The following is a 25,778-nucleotide window of genomic DNA, read 5'->3' on the forward strand; positions in this document are numbered from 1 at the left end:
GACGTAAAAAGAGGAGATCCAGATGTCAAACCAATGTAAATAATGACAGGGATGTACCTACTTTCATGAATTGGTTATACACCCGTATGTAACGGGCGGTTAGTGATCATGAGCCAATCTCAACGGAACAAAGAGAGTTTATGATCGGGTGTGAGAAAGACATGTAACTTGTTGGGTTTTGAAAACTCTGAACTAAACAAATGAATCTCATTTTTTTAATAATTTATTTATTGGTCTAGGCTTGAATGTATACCAACATGTGGGCTTATGGACAACATCTTCGGATAAAATCTATTGACGACTTACGTCTAACTCAAGATTCTTGCGTTGTTGCCTCTTTCAAGCAATTATCACGTGCAAGTTCAAGAGACATAAATCTTATCGACAGTGAACTTGGTTACGTGGGAACCACGGCATTTATGAAGTATCGTATCGTATCTTCAAGCAGGTAAATGACATCTCTCTTCATGCAACAATGACGTAGATTTCTTGAAGCTATACATAATTCTAAAGTTTTGATTCGTGTATTTTGATAGGTGGTTTTGAAGGTGGATTGGTTTCGTGCCGAGTATAAAGGCAATAATGCCACAATGAAAAGAGAACCGTCTGGATTTTGGTCCATTAGCTCCTCGAAGTTATTGCGTGCAACAAAAGAGCCTTACATTCTGCCAACTCATGTTGAGCAAGTGTTCTTTTACAAGAATACAGATGCTCATCCATGGTGGCAAGTTGTGCATGTCCAACCTAGAGGTCGACACTTGTTTGATAGCGTTGACTCTGAGAAAGCGGATCAGGATGAATTGATTACGTCCTCGAATCTAGACACATCGACGTCAGAGAGGTGTAGAATTCTTCTTTCCGATCATGATGACATTGTAGATGATGAGAACGACAACGATCCAGACTCTGACACTACAGACATTGAAGAGGAAGAAACAATGGATGTCGAGCCTACGGAGGAAATGAACGTCAACACAGATTTAACGATGGAGGAGTTCGAAGAAGTCAACAAGGATAATGAAGATGAAATTTTAATGACGGTTAATCTCAGAGATGACGATGAGGACTATGTCTTACGTGTCAACTCACGGATCAACCTATGTTCGGTAAGATTTAAGCTCAAAATAATTCATTGTGAAGTCATGATTTTTATTCTTTTGAAAACTTACTAACAAGGGTGGGTGGTGGGGAGTCTCGTGTGGTGATAGCCTCATATGGCTAGTGTCAGGGTTCGATTCCCCTCAGATTCGATTTTCTTGCTCTAGCTGTGTACAAGAGCTGTGTACGGGTAATTTCAGCTTCAAGTTCACTAAAAGAAAGTTCGTATCGGGATTCGATTCCCCTCCTCTATCAAGGCTTCTATCTCGTGTTTCAACCCCAGTATCAGCATCTCAACCTTCAGTACACCCGCAATTAAGCATTGTTCCCTGGATCGACTTGGCCTAGCAGTAGACCATCGAGGACAGCCCTACGAGGACAGCCCTAAGGCAAGAATAAGGCCATTTTCAGGAGGTTACAGCCTTCATAGGGCTGTAGGGCAAGTATGGGGCAGCCCATATAGGCTGCCCAGCCCATGGATTGTGGGCAAAGACTATGCCCCGCCTTCTAGAAGCAAGCGCCAGCCTCCCCAGCTTGCTAGGGAATTTACGCAGCATTTATTAGGATTTTTGGAGCATTTTATGTTGATTTTGCTTAGTCGTGGGAATATGCTGCTGGCCGCCTGCTCTTATGCTGGCCGACTCCCCCTGAAGGGTAGTATAAATAGTAGAGGTCTACAATCCCATCATTCATCTCATTTTTCACCAAGTGCTCAAGGAAACCAAGGGGCCAAGACAGCCAAGGGCTTGCTAACGCAAAGGGGTGAAGGATTCAGGTCAAGGGCAGGATTTTCCAACCAAGAAAGGTCAAGTTTTCTGTATTTGTTTTCAGATTTACATCATTCTAATAAAGCAAATACACCATCCGTGGTGGGGGCCCTACAGAGGGTAATTGGGACCCACCAATACTGTGTCCTCTCTATCTCCCCCTTCTCTCTCTATTTTCTGCACATCTCCTTTCAGTTTGTGCGTTAATTTCCGTCGCGAAGATTTCTGAGTTTTGAAGTACCTTCTTCGAAGCTTCCGCATACTACAGTGGTATCAGAGCCTAATTCAAGGACAAAGATTCAGCAAAGAAAACCAGAAAATTTTTCTCGCTCGTGTGGTTGGTTTTTAGACGCCGGTGGACTACCCCTTTCGGAGTGACTCCTGTCCCTCAAAGGACGGTTGGTTTTTAGCCTCCGGAAGTCTCCCACACAGATAGTGGATGGTCAGATTGAGTTCCGAAAAGGAATTGCATTTTCCTGCTATGGCGAGCTTCGGTGACGAGAGAGAACCAGAACCATGGGACCAGAGTGCACCAGGCAGTCCAGCTAGGGCACCCGGCTTGAGTGTCACAGACATGTTCCAGCAGATGATGCAAGCACTCGCAGAACAGACAGCCAAGTTGGATGAGCAGAAGGTGCGGATCTTGGCTCTCGAGGAGCGTTCCCGCTCTCCAGTGTCGCGTTTTCCACCCACAGACAGATGGCCAGACAGAGATATACAACCAGTTGGCCTTTGATGTGCTGAAGTGTTATGTCCACGATCAGCAAGGTAAGTGGGAATCGTTTTTGCCTTTAGTTCAAGCTGTTTTGAATGACTCTTTTTCTTCAGCTATTGGCAAGACTCCATATGAGGCAACGTTTGGAAGACCTTTCCAGTCGTTGTGAACCAGGACTTCGTCTTCAGTACCAGAGACGAACAGAGTGACAGAGTCTTACTAGGAGATCCTAGAGTCAGTAAAAGACAGATTGGCTAAAGCACAAGAGGCCTACACTCGACAGGCCAATAAAGACCGAAGGGATATGACATTTTCAGAAGGAGATTGGGTGTATCTTCGGATTATGAAGCAAAGATTGAAGCAGGTGGGCAAGCGATGCCCAAAGTTGTCTTTCAGGAGCTTCAGACCATTTCCCATCCGGAAAAAGATTAATGAGGTGTCTATGCAGTTAAAGCTACCTCCGGACTATGCACGATGTATTTCATGTCAGTTGGTTAAAGCCATGTGCAGGTCCACCCCCTTCAGAGGTCAAAGACGAAGCGGAACCAGACATTGTGGATGAAGCAGAAGTAATGGTTCCAGAACAGATCCTTCTGCACTGTTTCAAGCATGGCTCAGGCCGAAGACTACGCCAATTCCTCATCACGAAGTTTCAGGACCGAGGAACCCATGAAGCAGTATGTCTTGACATAGAATTTTTTGAAGACTATCCGGCGTTATTGACGGATTATCTGGAGGCTATGCAGCTCCCGTCAAGTTAAGTAGAAGGGGATGTCACGTGCATCCCACACTTGGATTCCACGTAGACATTTCTGTATAGAAGGTGCAGGACCTGGGATGGTGAACAACCCAGTCCGGGACGAGTCAGACATGGATCCATCTCAGCCGTCCGAGGTCAGGTGTGCATTGTCCTGCACATGAGTCCAAGGTCAGATGTGCACTGTCCTGCACATGAAACAGTGCCAGTCCGCGCTGTGAGTCTCCCTCTAGAATGATGTCAGTGGTTCTGTGTATCAGGTATGGTACCGGATGCCAGATCACTGATTAGAGTATGGTTAGGACAAGGGGCCAGTCCATAGGGCTACCTCGGAGCTTAGTATGGGCATGGGAATGGTGTGAAACCATCCCCATGTGGGCCAGTAAGGCCTAGGCTGGGACCCACCAGCCATGGAAGGGCTGTGGGACAGCCCTAAGGCAAGAATAAGGCCATTTTCAGGAGGTTACAGCCTTCATAGGGCTGTAGGGCAAGTATAAGGCAGCCCATACAGGCTGCCCAGCCTTCTAGAAGCAAGCGCCAACCTCCCCAGCTTGCTAGGGAATTTACACAGCATTTATTAGGATTTTTGGAGCATTTTATGCTGATTTTGCTCAGTCGTGGGAATATGCTGCTGGCCGCCTGCTCTTATGCTGGCCAACTCCCCCTGAAGGGTAGTATAAATAGTAGAGGTCCACAATCCCATCATTCATCTCATTTTTCACCAAGTGCTCAAGCAAACCAAGGGGCCAAGACAACCAAGGGCTTGCTAACGCAAAGGGGTGAAGGATTCAAGTCAAGGGCAGATTAAAGCCCTCTTTCGAGGGGATGTTGTCAAGCTAGAAGATACACCTCGAACCTATGACCTCTTGGTTAGGGTGGGTCATTATGAGCTGAGCCACTCTTTGAGTGAAATGTACATCAAATTTTATAAACCTTCAAACAATGAATAAGGAGAGTATAACCTTAAGCATATAGAAAGTGACAATCAAACTTAAAGATACTCAGCAAACTATTTTAAAACCTACAAGAGTATTACAATATACGAAATCCTTAAATATGTCTAGATTGTACGTGCTCCAAAATGCAGAAAATGAAGGAGAGATCAACCGAACACAACCTTTGAATCGACACCCTAGACTCATATGATGTAGAGAAAAAATGTCTTGCAAATATATGTAGCTCCTAAGTTATTTAAGACTTCAATTGACCAAGATGGAATGAAAATGATGTCCAAACAAAACACAAATTGTAACCTTGTCAAGTCTACCTGCCTTGTAGTAGCTGCCTTGTTAGTCCAAGAGACCTCTGTCTGCGTGCACTGTGAAAATAAACAAATCTCTATCCCGCGGCTGGGTCGGGGATATAAATTTTTTAGCCGTCGTTTAAGCGACGCATATCAGTATGCAAACGTCGCTAAAACAGTCGTTTTAGATATTCGCTTAAACGACGGCCCCAAAAAACGTCGTATTAGCGATGGATTTTTTTTTAAATTTTTAGACATCGCGTAAGCGACAATACGTCGCTTAAGCGACGTATTCGACATCGTTTAAGCGATGCTAGATAATTTAAACCCCCTCGCTAGACCCCCCAATGGCTTGTAGTGCTTCAACAAGAACAACAATACAACAAAAAACTCGGAGATGGCCGTTCTTTTGCAGAGAACCGGCTTACCAATCATAAGCTAATTAGCCATTAACAAAACACCAAAAGAACCCAGAATCGGTATCTTCTATGTGGAGTTGGCTTCAATGCAGAGATTATCAAGCTCTTACAGAGATCAACTGGGAGTAGTTGGCCCTTGATATTGACAACTTCAAAGTTTAACAAGCCAATCACCAACTGGAAAAAAAATGAACTAGAAAACTGGTCGCCCTTCTTACTCGATCGGCTCTCACGGAGCCTGGGTAGCCATCAATAATACGTTCAGCGCTAGAATGCTAGGACACTCAGCATCAACCAAACAAAACAAGAACCGCCCTTGAATACTCACTGGAATACTCTGCCGTCTTCTCTGTTTACGTAGGCTTTTATATCATCTTTGTCCTGCAGCGCTCATCTTCCACCACACCTTTCCTCATTCATTGCATCACCACGCAATTGTGGTTACTTTCCTTTTTCTTCGTGCTTTCCTAGGATAGGCAATTGTAGCTGGTGAGTGGCTAGGCCACCACTTCTTTTTCCCAACTATACCATGCGACCTATTCTTTTAATTGATGGCAGCCAGTTACACCTCTCCTCCACCATCCTTTTCCATGTTCTCACAATCATGCTTTTAGCAACAACTGGCTACAGTTCATGGTCGCCAGCTTCTTCTTTCTAGTCTGTATCATGCGATCAAAATAGCCTCTCCTTTGAGTTGATGGTGGTCATTGCCTTTTCTTCCCCATCGTCCTTTTTCTCTTTAATGCACAGCCATACCTTCAATCGTTGGATGCGCTAAAAATTGGTGCGCCAAAATTACTTTGCTTTACCATTTAAAAAATCTTTTTCCCTTTTGTTTTTTTAAAGGTTAAAACTTCCAAGCTTCAAAACCCTTGAAATTCATAAGTATTCACACCATATTTTTCCATGCTTTCAATAGGTTTAGAAGGAAATGAACCACCATCCTTCTTAACATACCACCATGGTATTGCCATCGAATTATTATACTTTAACCTTCCCCACACATGGGTCAAGAGCAATATCACTTTGTACCCTTATTCCTCTAAACAATGGAGTCACAAGATGCTATATTTACAAGAATGATGAGCACATAACTAAAAATATGCATCCCAACTACACCCCCCTAGCCAGCTGAGTTTCTCTATACAAAAACCTGGTGTTTTCTTTATTTTATGACTTCCTACATTCAACCCTAGCATTAGTTTGTGCATTGGTAGAGTTCATAAAAACTGCTTGACAACGTGAGCCACCTTCATTAAGGCTTTAATAGATGGGGGTGCACTCACACAAACATGTGCGCATACACACTATTGACACATAAAGGCACACACATTAGCACACACGTGTGCACACACAGAGTTACCGCACACACACGTGCACACATATACACACATACACTTCCACTCATGTGCACGCACATAAACACACATGCACACATATACACACATAAACTTCCACTCGTGTGTGCACACACATAAACACATAGAATCAACACATACATGCACACACCCACACACGTGTGTACACACATGCACATGATGCACAAACACATAAAGGCATGCACACATCTACACACACTCTTGCATGCTTGCATGCACACACTTGCACACACACACACACACACACACACACAACACACATGCACACACACACACACACACACACACATGCACACACACACACACACAACACACACACACACAACACACACATACATACACATGCACACACACGTGCATGCACACTCGAGCGTGCACATATACACACACGTGCACGTATGCACACATGCACTTGCACACACAAGCACACGTGCATACGTACACATGTACACACGTACACACACACATGCACGTACATACACACACACTCGAGTGTGCACACACACACACACACACACACACACACACACACTTGAACACACATGCACAACACACAGACATACACATGCACATGCACATGATGCACACACTCGAGTGTGCAAACACACACACGTGTGTATGCACACACACATGCACATACACGTGTATGCACACACGCGAGCGTGCAAACACACACACTCAAGCACATAGATGCACACCCACACACACGCACGCAGAGACATATACATGCATACACATTGGCGAATGCACACATACACACACATGGGGCGACACACACAATCGCACGCATATGTGCACATGGTTGACACACACAGTCACACACATAGTCGACACACACACAGTCTAAGCGTGAGGGTAGCATGAGCCACCTTCATTAAGGCTTTACTACATGATAGTGCACTCACACAAACATGTGTGTGCACACACTATCGACACATAAAGGTACACACTCGTATGCACATACACACACAAAGTTGGTGAGCGCACAGTTGACACACACACACACATGTACACTGTCTAAGCACAAGGTTTTATTCCTATGAGGATGCACGTACGGGTGCGTTGTGTGTGTGTGTGTGAGAGAGAGAGAGAGAGAGAGAGAGAGAGAGAGAGAGGGAGGAGCGTGAGTGTGTATGTGGAGAGAGAGGTGAACCTACACACATGAAGAGAGAGAGAGAGAGAGAGAGAGAGAGAGATGTGGGCAGGAGTGTAGTACCAAGAGTGGCGCAGCAAAGTACTAGTAGAAATTGAAAAAGTTGAATTCGATTGGGGAATTGATTAATTAATTCAGAAATTGATCTCTCCACGTGATTGACGTGGCAGCCCAGGTATGACGCCGGACTTCCCGGACGCCGTGGGAAATCTTGGTAGGTCCCACATACTTCGGCCTTCTGGAAGCGTCCAGCCGGTAGCATCCGCGTACGCGACCGGCTGTCGGCGGTGGCGCCTCAAACTCGAAATTATCTAAACATCGAACAGTTGAAATTGGCCACGTGGACGGCGTTGCCGTGCTAACGTACCAATCATAATACGTTTAAGAAGGCTAAATTGTGATTGGTGTTAATCGAAAGCGTAATTTTGATGGGATTAGTTGCTAATAAGGAGCGAGATTCCAGAAAGCAGAGGGAATTCTAATTGCGGGGAAGCTAAAAAATAGAAAGACTGGTCCTCGCCTACTTCGAATCCGTGTTTTTCTGCGTGAGGACACAGAGAGTCCTCACCTCATCGCCAAAGCCATTGCCGAAGAACCCGATTTTCCCTCTCTCATCAGCTACATCTCTGCTTTCTGCGATATTCTTTTGCTCAATTTGTCGACAATCTCGATACTTCTTCCCAATTTAGTTGCAGAGGCGTCTCTGCCTTAAATCTCATCAAGATTTCCCTGTTTCTCTGCACGGGCTTCTCACCAAGAAGCCCTAACCCTAAAATTCCCTGTACATGTGTGTCGATTTTCATTGCCTCAACAATCGCAGAGCATAAATTTTCCCTGTACCTCTTTCAGGTTTTGTCGTCCAGGCTAATCGCAGGAGAGGAACACTGACCTTTGCATTCCCTGCATCGATCGGAGATACGTAGCGGAGATGAGTCGAAGCTCCTGCCCCGGCAACGGTCGCTAAAGGTTTAAGCTTCCTAGAAGCTTCTTTTCCCCGCCATGTCTTCGGGTGAAGAGCAGCTGCTGAAGCGCTACTACTCTGTTTTAGGGCTGAGCAACAACGCCTCAGCCTGTGAAATTCGCAGCGCCTACAGGAAACTTGCCATGGTATGCCCTTAATTTCATGTGAATTTTGCTAAATCGTGATCTAGAGCAGGATTAATGTCAACAATGTGGTGCTGTAGGGCTGGGGTAAACCTGTGATTTAAACAGGCGAGTTAGGTTTAATGTATGGTTTGGTTGGGCAAACTAGGGTGCTTTAAGTGGGCGAATTAGAGTAATGCTGTGCTGTGATTGGGTGAATCAGGGTAAACCTGTACTTTTATTGGGCTCTGGGACTGTGTTTAGAGGTAATTAAGTGAGGTGATTAGGGGAGCACGTGGTGCCGTTTGCTCTCTAGTCAGGAAGCTAGTATTAGAGGGTCACGCTAGGTAAACATGTGCTTAATTGGATATGGAGCCCAGAAGCTTGCAGGAGGTACTGTCAGGCTTGATATGTACATCCATCATGTTGTCAATCACTCACATCCTTCATGTTACCAATCATCACAGAAATGGCACCCCGACAAATGCAGTGGCCAGGACCAGGCAGAAGCCAAGGTGAAATTTCAAGAAATTCAGGAAGCCTATGCAGGTTTGGGTTCTGTATCATGCCAGCAGGCCTTGCAGTTTGGGTCTTTTTTTATATTTCATAGCTGGCTTGCTGATTGTAGAGAATCTATTGCAGTGTTATCTGATGAGAGAAAGAAAATGCTGTACGACAATGGGCTTTACAATGTAGATGATGATGACGACGACATAGAGGTATGGGTCAATGCATAGCCATATATGTACACAGCTTGCATAGCATAAAGTACCTTTCCCTTATGGACACATGCATTGCAGGGCTTGAGCGACTTCATCAATGAGATGTCTGGTATGATGACTGACGTGCAGGCATCAGAGGTGAGACTCTGTTTGTGTGTTGTGTATGGTGTCTCAATATATTAGCATTTACAAACATATCTCCCACCCATTTGACGGTAGGGGATATCCCTCACCCAGTTGAGGATCAGGCAAGAGTCATGTCCACTGAGGACCCTCAGCATACGGCTACATTTAGCTTTTTTGGGTCCTTGGATCATGGTAGATTAAAGTTTTAATCTGCCATTAATTAATCTCTGGTCACTGTGTGAACACATCATTTATGAGCTTAATTTTTGCTATAAATCTTGTGTTGTTGGGAATTCCATGGGCTGCTGTCATGATGTGCTGTTTCTCTATGGACTAACAGGAAGCCGGGAAGGGGAGCAGCTTTGAGGAACTGCAGCAGCTGTTTGTAAGCATGTTCAGTGCTGACTTAGCTGCCTTCAACAATCCCAGCCCTCCCTCTCCAACCTCCATCAACTTTGACCAGAAGCAAGGTTGGGGAGGAGGTTTGTACGACGTATCCCCCTTCTTCGAGTCATGCTTTGTGGAGAACAGCTTCTCTTCACCCCAAACTCACTTCTTCTTCAACGATTCCTTCCACCATGGCAGCAGTGTACATCCAAGTGCCTCCAAGAGGACAAAGAGCTCACTGCACGGGAATCCGGTAACCAGTGGGTCATGTGCAAAGCAGTGTGATCATGGGTTTAATAATTGAGCACAAGGCATTTAGCTGTAGGATAGGACTGGATATTCATACATTCTGAAGCACTTGTGTGGCTCTGGGCTGCCCTCTGTCAAAGTCCTCAATTGTTGAGGATGATGATGCTCTTTTGCATTGTTTTATTATCAAGGGATCATTGTAGTGGCAAATTGATTAGTGTTCACGTATGTTGTGAACTTACCAAACACTATTTATATTGCTTTCTTTCTTGCAAAGGTGTGGATTGTTTTTGAATGACTGGTGTGGGTGTTCTTTCACCCAGTTAGCCAATATAAATGTGCAACTCTGAATGATGTTTAGGGCAGTTACTATGGACCTTCACAGATGCGCCCCTTAATGTAAAATGCGGGCTGTGGGGTTGCAAGGAAAGGGGACGGGGGGGAGCTGCCTTGGAGTCTCAGACACCTTCCCCTCAAGGGGAAAGTCAATGAAAAGTCTGTTCGATGAAGATGATCCCTGTACTAGCCAGTTTATTTATATCTTGTGAGGTTAGCCAGCCACACACAGTCTGCAAGGGGTGGTTGGCCATAGTAGTACAGATTAGTGTCGGAGGGTGACTGGTTACAAGAGTACAGAGGACCGTGGGGAATGGCCTGTTAGCCCTAAAGTGGGGCAGCATATCCACTTTAGGGGAAAGCCATCTTGATCTGTTTTACACTCTTTTCACAGTTAAGAAAAAAATAGAGTGAAGAAAAGCAAATCACCAAAGAGAGCATTTATTCTTCCCAGAATCATGTTCTCAAATTTGTCTAAGTATCCTTCCACTAGACTGGATGGCTATCCACACCTCATAGTTGCAAAAGAATATGTACTTTTTCCCATGGTGATTCAACTTCTAGTGCTCTACTCCATAAGTCCAAGTTGCATGGTACTTTACATAACAATATGTACTTTTCCTTGTGGTAGTTCGACTCCTAATGCTGTACTCCATCAAGTCCAAGGGTTCACTAACTTGGCTCAAACGGTACACCAAAATGTAGAGTTGTTGAACTGTTATGGCCACTAATGCTCTACTCCAGCAAGTCCAAGGGTTCACTAACTTCAAACGGTACCCCAAAATGTAGAGTTGTTGAACTATTATGGCCACTAGACTTGTGTAGGCCCTTCTTTTGGGGTAGTAGTAACATGGTGCACCTTACCTCCCACAAACATTAATAGTTAATCTTGTCCCTAGTAACATGAACATTTTGGGTCAAGCACTATGTAGGGGACATGCTCCTCAAAAGAAGATGATCCACATGGTTGCCTATGAGTATGAGATAGTAAGATAGCACTTTATGTGAAACATCCACCACCTTGAGAGGTTGTGGTAGCTGTTGGTATCAACCTTGCCATCCTTTTTGCTGCTTACCACTCATTTGTGGAAAAGGTCACCCCACTTGCCTCCATGCGCGTGAGGCATCCCATGCACATCTAAATCTTTGTAATATCCTCATTCTCTCTCATGAGTGTAATGCCATTTCCCTACTCATGTAGATACTCTTCTTTTCAAGGTAGGCTACAAGCAATGAATCCCTTCTCTTGATTGTAGTCTTTCCCTTTGCACTCCTCACCTCTCAATGGTGACCCACTCTTCAAGGGAGCAAGAAGGGATTTCTAAGGCCAAGACGATTTGATGGCACTTTTGGAAGATTGCACAAGGCAACTATCCTTATAAGAGGGTGTGTCTAGGATGAAGCAGCTCTCTAGGGTCCTCCCATGGAGTTGAAGCACCCTACATTGAATGCCATGTAATACTGCAAAAACCCATAAGAGGAGAATCCCTAGTCCACGTGGCACTAGCTCAGACTAGCTTTGTCTACAATCTAGCCTAGGAGAACTAGTGTAGCTTTCGAAAGAGGCATTTCATCTCCAAGATGAAGAGCTTGTTGATTAGCATTGGTTGGATGGATGTGAAGGCTTTGAAAGCAACATGAAAATCTTATGGAGCTTACAGAGGTATGACAACACTTTACAGAGAAGGTGAAGAGTAAGAAGGTCCTACAGTCATCTTCGGAGGAGCATAGATATCGAGCCCTAGCTCGGTCATATGCTTTTGCACCAAGGTCGTTTTTTGCAATTGAAAGCGAAAGAGACCTTGCTGGGTCGTTGCAGTTGAAGGTGAAATAGGCTATAGTGCCAAGGAGGACTTGTTGTGTACTTGCTTCTAGGCCATTTTTGCACGCAGAGCTTCCATGTTTATGTTTGTCATTAGCTATGGAGTCTTGTTGAGTTGCTCGCTTGCATGTGTGAGTGCCTAAGTGTGTGTGTGTGTGTGGGGGCTTGAGGTAAGTTAGCTTGATTTTTTCTTGTGAGTAGACGTTTAGCAATGGAGAGAGAGAGAGAGAGAGAGAGAGAGAGAGATGGAGTGAGAAGAAAGGAAGCTTGCTAGCTTCTCTCTCATGAGTGATTAGATTTTACCATTGGATTGATAGAGCTTGAGGGTTTGACACCCCTTGAGGCTTCTGTTCCCGAAATCAATGCGCATTTACGCTCTAGACGAGTTGTACTCCTTGGTGTAGACAATGCTTGTTGTGAATCCTAAACAAGAGGCGTCATTGCGTGGCCGGGGAATAGAACTAGCGTAGGGTGGAATAGAAGTATTCGATCAATCCATTGTTTGTTTTAGTTTGCACATAAGTTGCAAAACGTGTGGTCGTAGATTGATTGAGTATTGAGTTGGAGTGTTTAGTGTGTTGGAAGCGTGATTAGAGTAGGAGTTTTGTGTGGTTTTTGCTAGCTTTAACCAGCTTCTTTTCTTTTGTTCTCTTGATCAATGGATGATGGAAGAAGGAAGGACAACCTCCAAGTGCTTAGGTTGAATTACCACGACCTTCCTAGGTACCAATTTTATCATCAATTGCTTCAATTTTATCCAATTTTCATTTAATTATGCTAATTAGAAACTTTCAATTCTTGCAAAAATTCTTGATTTTTTGGTGTTTGATGCTTATTGATGGCATTGTGCTATCAAGTAGAGCTTTAATCCATTCTATAAGTGGTCTAGGCGATAAATTAGGCCCAAAAGGAAGGATAGAGGCAAGACTTTGTAGGAAAAAAAATGAAAAAATTGCGTTATGGAAAGTCCAATTGTCGGCATGTCATTGGGCCCAGGGTCTAATCGCCAAGGTCCAATCACTTAGGATTGAGCAAGCATGGACTGAAAAGTCCAATCGCTGGTAATTTATGGTCTACATAACTATAAATGATAAAAGAATCAACTAAATGGGAAGCTATGCGAGTTATTGACTGAATCTGACAGAGAATAGTGAGGGGATGTGTTGAAAACATGAAAATCTAGAAAATCTGTTAGATTGGCAGTCGGTGGAAAATAATAAGGTGACATATCCATTGAATGATTGAAAGATGATTTCTAAATAGTGGTTTGAAAGAAGATAAGTTGAATAAAGCCACAATGAGGATGAATGGGGAGAATCCCAGTGATGATGTTAGTAACTGGATGAGAATGGATGAAGGATGATGGGAATACATATGACTGGATATGGAATACATAGACTGGATGTGGAATAAGCAATGTGAATTGATGTAGAAGAATGTGAAATAACGAGAAATGATGTGGAACAATGTGGAAAGAAGAGAGTTTGTTAGAAACTGTATTTATGAAACTTATTTTTAGATGACTGTTTTATGTCAAGAATGCTGGGGAAGCATTTTGACCATCTTGTGATCCTAAGTGATAAAGCTGACGAAGAGTCCGGTACGTTGGATGAGGGACCAAGAAACGGCCTATGAGTGAAGCGTTAGGTGACCTGTGAAGGAGCCTAGACGGTGCTGACCATACGGTGCTTAGGCTCTCGGTCACACCGAAGATACCCACACGTGCGTCGGGGAAGAAAATGGAACAAGGAGTTAGAGTTGTTTTCTGAACTCGGGCATGGATCTAGTTGATTGGCCTTGCTGGTCCTCAACGGATGAGTCCATGGCTCTTTTATATGGAACTGTTGGTGGTTGATCTTGCTGATCTTCAATGGAGAGTCCATCTGGATTTTTCTTATGTGATTATATTTTCGGGTACTATGAGCTAGGAGCTATTGAAAAGGCCCCTAAGTGAACAAGTGGTGAGCGTTCTAGTTGCCAATGATGCCATACGTACACCGATGAAGGAATGATTGGAAATCAGAATTAAATCTAGATATTTTGGAGGATTATGATCAGTGATACTATGGTTTCATTAAAAGATTGTTTTAAAGATAGCTGAATCTGTGAAACAAGCAATTTCATATTGGGTGTGTAAGTGTTGTGACTATCTTGAAGTTTTCTTGAAGCACTGGCTAGGGGGCCTGGGAACTCTTTTCCTTTGGTACCCGGTGCAAAACATAACCAAATTCTAAATGGATCCTATTAAAATAGTGGTTGGGTGGTTGGTTAACCCATGCGATTGGATGGGGTTAGGCTGGACTAATGGATCCCTAAAATAAGACTTCGTTCTGATATGTTACGATAGTTGAAGTAAAATCACGGATAATGCTTGTTCTATGGAAAAGATTCAACAGCTGTCCCTCTTGATGAGGAAAAAAGCGTTGGTCTCTATGATCCAAGTGCAAGTTCCTCCCTTGTCCCGGCCATCTGTGGGTTTGGTCGGAATGTCAATGGGTAAATTTAAGGCTCTTGATTACATTAGAATAAATTTTCCTGGAGGAATCACCCGTGCTTTCTAGACGAGGGAAGTTTTTTTCGGGTTCGGTTTTGGAGGAATCAATGGATTAGTCTCTCGTCCGGATATTTGTGGGCGAGGCCCCGAGTGAGAGGCTCTACCTTGCGCAAGAGGTGCTACTTTCGCTGTTGCTAGCACCCCTGAATTCGATGCGCGGTGGGGGCAGGGATTGTTCAGCTGGTATCAGAGCGAATTGGCTAAAGTTGATCAACTGAGAAGTAAGAAATGTCAAAAATTTATGAGTCCCCAGTAAAAGATTGTAAAAGATTGTAATTGTGTGATGAAATTTATACAAATTGATATTAAGAATGAAGATTCATAAATTGGAAATTGGATCTTCAAAAGGAAGTACCGCAATTGTGTGGAATCATTGACTTGCTTGAGGCCTAGATATGATGGTATTTACCTTATAGTTCCAACAAGGATTGTGATTACCCGTATATACTGTGGGCATAACTGCAGCTCTTTACTGGCAATATATACGAGTAAATCTAAGACCTTGAAATTATAAGCAAAAATGCTATCCAGATGATGAATTCGAATCCTGGTTGATATGATTTTAGAATTCTGGTTAAGAATTAATGAATTGATCTTTATCCCAGGATTCTGTGGGGGGACTGACCAAACTATAAAGAACCCCAGAATCAGTTGGATCTAAAGTCAGACTTGAAATATAAATAAAGTGGTCTTTTCACCTAAACGTCTTGGTTAATTTGGAAAAAAGGGACTTAACAAGAATTTTTATATTGATAGGATCATGGATCGAGGTTGTCGTGGTGGGAATGTTATTCCCCAACTCGATGAGGAAGAGATCGGCCCGGATGTTCGTAAAACTCTTCATAGATCGCAGCCTAGACCTTTCAAGGGTGAAGGGAAAAACTTGGGTGAGACTGTGGAGAAGTGAATCGAAGCAATGGAAGAATACTTCGATGTCACTGGGTACAACGAGAAGAGTAAAATGGCTCTTGCAAGGCTGAAGATAGTAGAAACAGCTAGAGTGGCATGGAGAAACCACTGCGAGACAAACCGTCTAGATAAGAACACCCAGACATGGAATGATCTCAAGATTTACCTAAGGAAGAGATTATGTCCTCCCGGATTTTTGGAAACCAAGATGAATGAATTCTTAAAGTTAACCCAAGGGAGCATAACTATTGAAGTGTATCACCAAGCATTCACTCTCCTCCTCAAGTACTCGGCCACCGCTGAATCAAGAACAGCTGATGGCCAAGTTCATTTGGGGGAATGAACGAACCCTTGAATACCCTGGTGAAGAATGCGAAGCCAGTTTCTATGGCTGAAGTCGTACGTATGACGAAGGATTTCACCAAGGCCTTTGTTGTCAAGGTCCCGCCGAAGCTAGTCCCATCATTTTTCAAAATATTTCTAGCTCCAGAAGGTGATTCCACCTTTCCACCGCCTAAGAGACAACAAGGTCAATCTTAGGATATGGGAAGTTCCAGAATGGAAGAAAGGTCTTTTTCCCGGAACTTGATCCCCTGGAATTCAACTTCAGAAGATCTACCCATGAACAAAGAAGTTAAATGCTATAACTGCCATAAGGATTTGGACATCGCAGTATGGATTGCCCAACTCCTTTTTGGATCAAGGTTTTCGGGGGGGCAGGGAAGTCAGGGACCAAGATTCCAGACTCCAGCTCCTTCCTTCCAGAGAAATCAGGTTCCTTTTCGTCAAAATCACGGAAATCCCAGAGGAAGACTCGCTAACCAACCCTCAGCTTCAATGCAAAGGAATGCAAGACCTCTGTCTCATAATAGGGGAAGTCAAAGAGAGATGTTCCTAGATCGGCAGTCCACTTCCAAGGCAGTAACGCTGGAAGTGATTGAAGAAGAAGAAGAAGAAGAAGAAGAAGAAGAAGAAAGAGATTATCCTCCAGTTATTACGAGATGAGGACATCTCGCGTTTTTTCAGTGGGGTAGAATGTAAGATTCCTCTCTTGTGCTTTTGAGATGTAAAGGTGTAAGAACCTTCCCTTCTATTCTTGTAATCATCCCCTCTTTGAAATAGAAGAAAGATATTGTTTTACCTTGTTTTGGCCTAGAGAGAGATAATTCAAAATTGAGATATCTTTGGATACAAAAATTCTCCTAGTGTCTAAAATGGATTCCCACGAAACAGAAGTTCAAAATGAACTTTCCAATGTGCATTAGGAATTAATTCAAAATGGTAGAAGGGACCTTAGCCTAAGGGTCTACATTTTTAGAAATTTTTAGATTATGGTCCAATTCAGGTTCCAATGGGCCAATTGGATTAATCCAAGTGTTGGGATGAGATAAATCCAAAGAATAAAAGAAAATACCTAAAAATGAGTAAATGCTCACATAAGATGAAGAGTTGACTGAGTACAAGATTTATTAGTTAAAAATTAAGAGATATTACTAGAAAAAATTGAGATATTTTGGAGAAATGATGCATTTTTGACACCTTGGTGGAGAGGGTCCTATCAGTATTATCGAGAGTAGAGAAACTGTACTAAAAGTGGATGTGATAAGATGTGATGTAGATCCGAATAGATGTAGATGGATGTGATGTGGATCTGAATGAATGTAAATGGATGTGATGGAATGTAAATGGATGCGATGTGATGAGATGAGATGTGAATATGATGTGATAAGAGGTGAATGTGATGTGGATCTGAATGAATGTAAATGGATGCGATGTGATGTAAATGGATGCGATGTGATGAGATGAGATGTGAATATGATGTGATAAGAGGTGAATGTGATGTGATGAGATGTGAGTGGATGTGATGAGATGCGGATGAGATGTGATGTGATGTGATAGATGTGAATGTGAATGAATGGATGGATGTGGATGAATGTGATGGATTATGGATGTGATGTGATATAGATAGATGTGGATGTGATGTAATGTGGATGGAATGAAGGTGATGTGATGTGGATAGATGTGGATGTGATGTGATGTAATGTGGATGGAATGAATGTGATGTGATGTGGATGGAATGAATGTGATGTGATGTGGATGGATGTGAACGAGATGTGATAAGATGAGGATGGATGTGATGAGATGTGAATGAATGTGATGTGATGTAAATGGATGTGGATGTGAATGTGATGAGATGTGATGATATGTCAATGGATGTGATGTGATGTAAATGGATGAGAATGAGATGTGATGATATCTAAATGGATGTGGTGAGATGTGAATGTGATGTGATGAGATGTGATGTGGATCTGGTTAGATATGAATGGATGAGATATGATGTGGATAGATGAGATGTGATGTGATGTGGATCTGGGTAGATGTGAATGGATGTGAAGTGATGATGTAAATAGATGTGAACGTGATGTGATGATATGTGGATCTGAATGAATGTAGATTGAGTGATGTGATATGAATGGATGAGATGTGATGTGGATGGATGAGATGTGATGTGGATCTGGATAGATGTGAATGGATGAGATGTGATGTGGATGGATGTGACGTGATGTGATGTGGATGGATGTGACGTGATGTGATGAGGATAGATGTGGATAGATATGATGAGATGTAATATGATGTGATTGGATGAGAATGGATGAAGGTAGGACGATGGGAATACATATGACTGCATGTGGAATAAGCAATGTGAATTGATGTAGAAGAATGTGGAATAACGAGAAATGACATGGAACAATGTGGAAAGATGAGAGTTTGTTAGAAACTGTATTTATGAAACCTGTTTTTAAATGACTGTTTTATGTCAAGAATGATGGGGAATCATTTTGACCATCTTGTGGTGAAGGAAGTCGTGGAGACCTAAAGTATAAAGTTGCAACAGCTGACGGAGAGTCAATGGAGGACATCTCGAGTAGCAAGGTCGACCGAGGTCTTGACCAGCCTCGGTTCGATTTAAATGGTGAGCTTTCGGTACGATGGATGAGGGACCAAGAAGTGGCCTATGAGTGAAGCGCTAGGTTACCTGCTGCGAACGAAGGAGCCTAGAGGGTGTGCTGACCATACGGTGCTCGGGCTTTGGGTCGAAGATACCCACGCGTGCGTCGGGGAAGAAAATGGAACAAGGAGTTAGAGTTGTTTTCTGAACTCAGGCATGGATCTAGTTGATTGGCCTTGCTGGTCCTCAATAGATGAGTCCATGGCTCTTTTATATGGAACTGTTGGTTGATCTTGCTGATCTTCACGGAGAGTCCATCTGGAATCTTCTTATGTGATTATATTTTCCGGTACTATGAGGTAGGAACTATTGAGAAGGCCCCTAAGTGAACAAGTGGAGAGCGTTCTGGTTGCCAATGATGCCATAGGTACACCGATAAAGGAATGATTAGAAATTAGAATTCAAGCTAGATATTTTGGAGAATTATGATCAGTGAAACTATGGTTTCATTAAAAGATTGTTTTAAAGACAACTGAATCTGTGAAACAAGCAATTTCATATTGGGTGTGTAGTGGTGTGACTATCTTGAAGTTTGCTTGAAGCGCCGGCTAGGGGGCCTGGAAACTCTTTTCCCTAGTACCCGAGGAAAAACATAACCAAATTTCTAAATGGATCCTATCGAAACAGTGGTTGGGTGGTTGGCTAACCCATGGGATTGGATGGGGTTAGGCTGGACTGGTGGATCCCTAAAATAAGACTCTGTTCTGTTATGTTACGATAGTTGAAGTAAAATCACGGATAATCCTTGTTCTATGGAAAAGAATCAACAGCTGTGCCTCTTGATGAGGAAAAAAGCGTTGGTCTCTATGATCCAAGTGCAAGTTCCTCCCTTGTCCTGGCCATGTGACCTGTGGGTTTGGTCGGAATGTCAATGGGTAAATTTAAGGGTCTTGACTACGTTCGAATAAATTTTCCTAGAGAAATCGCCCGTGCTTCTGGGCGAGGGAAGTTTTTTCCAGGTTCGATTTTGGAGGAACCGAGGGATTAGTCTCTTGTTCGGATATCTGTGGGGGCGAGGCCCCGAGTGAGAGGCTCTACCGTGCGCAAGAAGTGCTACTTTCGCTACTGCTAGCACCCCTTAATTCGATGCGTGGTGGGGAAAGGGATCGTTTAGCTGGTATCAGAGCAAATTGGCTAAAGTTGATCAATCGAGAAGCAAAAAATGTCAAAAATTTATGAGTCACCAGTAAAAGATTGTAATTGTGTGATGAAATTCATACAAATTGATATTCAGAATGAAGATTCATAAATTGGAAATTGGATCTTCAAAAGGAAGTACCGCAATCGTGTGGAATCCTTGACTTGCTTGAGGCCTAGATATGATGGTATTCACCTTATAGTTCCAAGGACCGTGATTACCCGTATATACCATGGATATAACTACAGCTCTTTACTAGCAATATATACGAGTAAATCTAAGACCTTGAAATTATAAGCAAAAATGCTATCCAGATGATGAATTCACATGCTCGTTGATATGATTTTAGAATTTTGGTTAAGAATTAATGAATTGATTTGGATTCCGATTGAAAGATGATGATTTCTGAATACTAGTTGAAAGAAGATAAGTTGAATAAAGCCACAATGAGGATGAATGGGGAGAATCCCAGTGATGATGTTGGTAACTGGAAGACGATTATGACTTTCAGCAGATCACTATGAGATTAGTGGATTGTGCTGAGACAGATTGTTGCTGTTTGACCTTTGACCCAGTGGATCTAGTGAAGGAATGACAAATTGAGAACCTGCATAATTGAAATTCCCGTGGGGAATGTTTAGATGGAATTTCCAGGCTGATGGACCATTATTGTGTTAAGAATATGAATGAATTATTCTCTCGTAATGAGTTCTGTATGTTCTTCTTATAGAAGGGATCTTTATCCCAGGATTCTGTGGGGGGACTGACCAAATTATAAAGAACCCCAGAATCAGTTGGATCTAAAGTCAGACTTGAATTATAAATAAAGTGGTATTTTCACCTGAGCGTCTTGGTTAATTTGGAAAAAAGGGACTTAACAAGAATTTTCATATGGATAGGATCATGGATCGAGGTCATGGTGGTGGGAATGTTAACCCCCAACTCGATGAGGAAGAGCTCGACCCGGATAATTGTAAAACTCTTTCATAGATCGCAGCTTAGACCTTTCAAGGGTGAAGGGGAAAACTTGGGTGAGGCTGTGGAGAAGTGGATCGAAGCAATGGAAGAATACTTCGATGTCACTGGGTACAACGACAAGAGTAAAATGGCTCTTGCACGGCTGAACATAGTAGAAACAGCTAGAGTGGCATGGAGAAACCACTGCGAGACAAACCGTCTAGATCGCAACACCCAGACATGGAATGATCTCAAGATTTACCTAAGGAAGAGATTCTGTCCTCCGCTTTTTGGAAACCAAGATGAATGAATTCTTAGATATAACCCAAGGGAGCATAACTATTAAAGTATATCACCAAGCGTTCACTCTCCTCCTCAAGTACTCACCACCGCTGAATGAAGAACAGCTGATGGCCAGGATCATTCGGGGGAATGACTGAACCCTTGAATACCCTGTGAAGAATGCCAAGCCAGTTTCTATGGCTGAAGCTGTACGTATGATGAAGGACTTCGCCAAGGCCTTTGTTTTCAAGGTCCCTCAGTCCCATCATCTTTCAAAAGATTTCTAGCTCCGGAAGGTGATTCCAACTTTCCACCGCCTAAGAGACAACAAGGTCAATCTCAGGATATGGGAAGTTCCAAAATGGAAGAAAGGTCTTTTCCCGAAACTCGATCCCCTGGAATTCAACTTCAAAAGTTCTACTCATGAACAAAGAAGTTAAACGCTATAACTATCACGGATTTGGACATCATAGTATGGATTGCCCAAACACCTTTTGGATTAAGGTTTTCGGGGGGATAGGGAAGTCAAGGACCAAGATTCCACTCCAGCTCCTTCCTTCCAGAGTAATTAGGTTCCTTTCCATTAAAATCAGGGAAATCCCAGAGGAAGACCCGCTAACCAACCCTCAGCTTCAATGCAAAGTAATGCAAGACCTCCGCCTCAGAAAAGGGGAAGTCAAAGAGAGATGTTCCTAGATCGGCCGTCTACTTCCAAGGCAGTAACGCTGGAAGTGATTGAAGAAGAAGAAGAAGAAAGAGATTATCCTCCAGCGAGATGAGGACATCTCGCATTTTTTAAGTGGGATAGAATGTAAGATTCCTCCCTCCAACTTTTGAGTTGTAAAGGTGTAAGAACCTCCCCTTCTGTTCTTGTAATCATCCCCTCTTTGAAATAGAAGAAAGATCTTGTTTTACCTTGTTTAAGCCTAGACTTTCGAGAGAAAATGTCTAGAGAGAGGTAATTCAAAATTGAGATATCTTTGGATACAAAAATTCTCCTACTGTCTAAAATGGATTCCCTTGAAACATAAGTTCAAAATACACTTAACAATGTGCATTAGGAATTAATTGAAAATGGTATAAGGGACCTTAGCATAAGGGTCTTTATGTTCAAAAAAATTTGGATTATGGTCCAATTAAGGTTCCAATGGGCCAATTGGATTAATCCAAGTGTTGGGATGCGATAAATCCAAAGAATAAAAGAAAATACCCAAAAATGAGTAAATGCTCACATAAGATGAAGAGTTGACTGAGTACAAGGTTTATTAGTTAAAAATTAAGAGATATTACTTTAAAAAAAGAGATATTTTGGAGAAATGATGCATTTTTGACACCTTGGTAAGGAGAAGGAGACCTTTGAGGTAGGTGCCTTTTTCACATGTATGGTTGGGTTTTTTATTTCAAAAAAATGAGATATTCTTATCTCTCCTCTCTCCTAGATCAAACTAAATCAAAAAGGGAGCCAAACCAGTCCAAATCTTGTCCAAATTGAGTCAAACTGAAAGTGGAAAATTCTAGAACCCAGTTGGACTTGGTTAGTGACCTCCCTTACTTATGAATAGACCCTCATTCCTTTGTATTTTCATATTGGAACTATACCATGCCAGTATTATCTTAAAATAATCATATTTCTATATCCCTTAAATTTTCCTCTCTTGGGAGCTTGGAGCTTCTCTCTCTCTATCTCTCTCTCCAATAACTCTTGAAAGTTCTCTTCTCCTCTTGGTGGACCAATTGATTGGCTTCACTAAAGAATCAAGCCAAACTTGGAGGTAAATTTGATTTATATGGTTTTTTCAAATTATCTCAATGACCTTCTTCTTCTCAACCCCTCTCAAGCTTGAGAAGCTTTCAAAATGCTAGTTTTTATTCAAATCAAGCTTTCCCTAAGTTTCTTAATGCTTAATTAGCATTAAGTTAATCTTTATGCTTAATTGTAATGCTTTCTTAATTGTAATGCTTTCTTTATGCTTAATTGTAATGCTTTCTTTAAGTAAATCTCTCTCTCTCTAAAAGAGTAGCCATCTTTATGGCTAAATCTCTTGGAAAAGGATGCTTCTAAATGATGGTCTCTTAATTCAAATCTAAAATCTAGGCTCGATGAGCTAGAGGATAAGAATTAACATTTTCATGATTTTGGATTAGTGAAAATAATGGTTAGTCATTTTTAGATATATTATAGTAAATAAAGATTAATTTAATTCATTCTAAATGAGAAAAGGATTATCCTAGTAAATTGGGAAAAGAGGAATGTCTAAATTAACTTAATCTAGTGGAATAATCAATAATTATGTTTATAGTTATGGTTAAAATTATGATTTGAATACATAGTTTGATTTTAAGAATAAAAGAAGAACTTTTATCATATTTTCATTACAAGCTTTTATTCTTTTAGGAAAATTTGAGAATAATCAGTAATAGCACAACGAATCTATGGTAAATTTTTGAGAAAATAATACATATCTTATTTTTATGCATAATGCTAAAAGGGGACTTCCAACCATATGCTAGGATTAGACATCCTATGCAAAAAGAATTATTTTCATCATATTCATGGAAAATAAACTTTTTTAATATTTATGCATAAATATTTATATAAGAGAAAAGGAGAATTTTTGGTAAATTTATCTTTATGCAAAAAGAGGAATTCCCATGATATTCGAGATCCAACTAATTAAATGTTAAAAGATGAATTTTTGGTAAATTCATTTTTATGCAAAAAGAGGAATTCCCATGATATTCGAGATCCAAATAATTAAATGTTAAAAGAGGAATTTTTGGTAAATTCATTTTTATGCAAAAAGAGGAATTCCCATGATATTTGAGATCCAAACAATTAAATGTTAAAAGAAAAATTTTTGGTAAATTTATTTTTATGCAAAAAGAGGAATTCCCATGATATTCGAGATCCAAACAAGTAAATGTTAAAAGAGAAATTTTTGGTATGATTCAAATTATGAGTATTTATCAAAAGTGGAATTTTGAGCATTATTATTTTTATTGAGAAATATGGGTAGAATTGATTTTTGTAAATCCCATGAATCTTTTATTCAAAAAGAATAATATTGAATATATCTTAATTGAGAAATTTGGGAAAGAATGTGAAAATATCCATCGAGAAAACTTGGATAATTCTTATTCAAAAAAGGGAATCTGGAATCCCTGGGAGGATCGAGGATCCAATGAGTAAATGGAAGTTAAGAATTAGTTCTCATTAATGAAGCTTAAGGAATGAAAATACAATACGTAAATCCTCTTTTTGAGTTTTTACTATTCAATTCTGATAAGGTTTATTTTCTCTTTTTAGACCTTCAACAACACTCTGATACTTAGATTTAATGGGATCGAGAAAAAGTACCTTTAACTAGGTCAAGCAATTGGCAGAAACTTAGAAAAGTCCTATCAGTATCGAGAGTAGAGAAACTGTACTAAAAGTGGATGTGATAAGATGTGATGTGGATCTGAATAGATGTAGATGGTGGATGTGATGGGGTGGATGTAAATGGATGCGATGTGATAAGATGAGATGTGATAAGATGTGAATGTGATGTGATGAGATGTGAGTGGATGTGATGATATGTGATGAGATGTGAGTGGATGTGATGATATGTGGATGAGATGTGATAAGATGTGAATGTGATGTGATGAGATGTGATAGATGTGAATGTGAATGAATGGATGGATGTGGATGAATGTGATGAGATGTGAATGGATGTGATGTGATATGGATAGATGTGGATGTGATGTAATGTGGATGGAATGAATGTGATGTGATGTGGATAGATGTGGATGTGATGTGATGTAATGTGGATGCAATGAATGTGATGGGATGTGGATGGAATGAATGTGATGTGATGTGGATGGATGTGAACGAGATGTGATAAGGTGAGGATGGATGTGACGAGATGTGAATGAATGTGATGTGATGTAAATGGATGTGGATGTGAATGTGATGAGATTTGATGATATGTGAATGGGTGTGATGAGATGTAAATGAGATGTGATAATATGTGAATGGATGTGATGTGATGTAAATGGATGAGAATGAGATGTGATGATATCTAAAAGGATGTGGTGAGATGTGGCGAGATGTGAATGTGATGTGATGAGATGTGAATGGATGAGATGTGATGTGGATCTGGTTAGATATGAATGGATGAGATATGATGTGGATAGATGAGATGTGATGTGATGTGGATCTGGAAAAATGTGAATGGATGTGAAGTGATGTAAATAGATGTGAACGTGATGTGATGATATTTGGATGCTGCGATGTGGATCTGAATGTATGTAGATTGAGTGATGTGATATGAATGGATGAGATGTGATGTGGAATGTTGTGAGGTGGATAGATGTGATGTGGACCTGGATAGATGTGAATGGATGAGATGTGATGTGGATGGATGTGACGTGATGTGATGAGGATAGATGTGGATAGATGTGATGAGATGTAATATGATGTGATTGGATGAGAATGGATGAAGGACGATGGGAATACATATGACTGGATGTGGAATAAGCAATGTGAATTGATGTAGAAGAATGTGGAATAGCAAGAAATGATGTGGAACAATGTGGAAAGATGAGAGTTTGTTAGAAACTGTATTTATGAAACCTGTTTTTAAATGACTGTTTTATGTCAAGAATGCTGGGGAAGCATTTTGACCATCTT

General features: G+C 41.5%; 2 protein-coding genes and 1 pseudogene across 2 annotated transcripts in view; all 3 read left to right on the plus strand.

The window, feature by feature from the left end:
* The first annotated feature begins 590 nt into the window (after positions 1 to 590).
* Positions 591 to 1,117, plus strand: LOC147623224 (uncharacterized; annotated as a pseudogene).
* A 6,835-nt stretch (positions 1,118 to 7,952) lies between these two features.
* LOC147623225 (uncharacterized) lies at positions 7,953 to 10,390 on the plus strand. The gene is made up of 5 exons (XM_086821301.1): positions 7,953 to 8,638; positions 9,082 to 9,163; positions 9,257 to 9,333; positions 9,415 to 9,474; positions 9,803 to 10,390. The coding sequence occupies exons 1-5, from the start codon at positions 8,531 to 8,533 to the stop codon at positions 10,151 to 10,153; spliced, it is 678 nt and encodes a 225-aa protein (XP_086677427.1). The 5' UTR covers positions 7,953 to 8,530; the 3' UTR covers positions 10,154 to 10,390.
* A 2,293-nt stretch (positions 10,391 to 12,683) lies between these two features.
* Positions 12,684 to 25,778, plus strand: part of LOC147623226 (uncharacterized) — a 125,387-nt gene continuing 112,292 nt past the window's right edge. Inside the window, exon 1 of the transcript XR_015269347.1 lies at positions 12,684 to 12,979. The gene's annotated coding sequence lies outside the window, so the exon portion shown is untranslated. The remainder of the gene's footprint in view (positions 12,980 to 25,778) is intronic.

The sequence above is a fragment of the Cibotium barometz genome, chromosome 27, assembly GCF_041138505.1.
Source record: "Cibotium barometz isolate CiBa-2024 chromosome 27, ASM4113850v1, whole genome shotgun sequence".
NCBI classification, from domain to species: domain Eukaryota; kingdom Viridiplantae; phylum Streptophyta; class Polypodiopsida; order Cyatheales; family Cibotiaceae; genus Cibotium; species Cibotium barometz.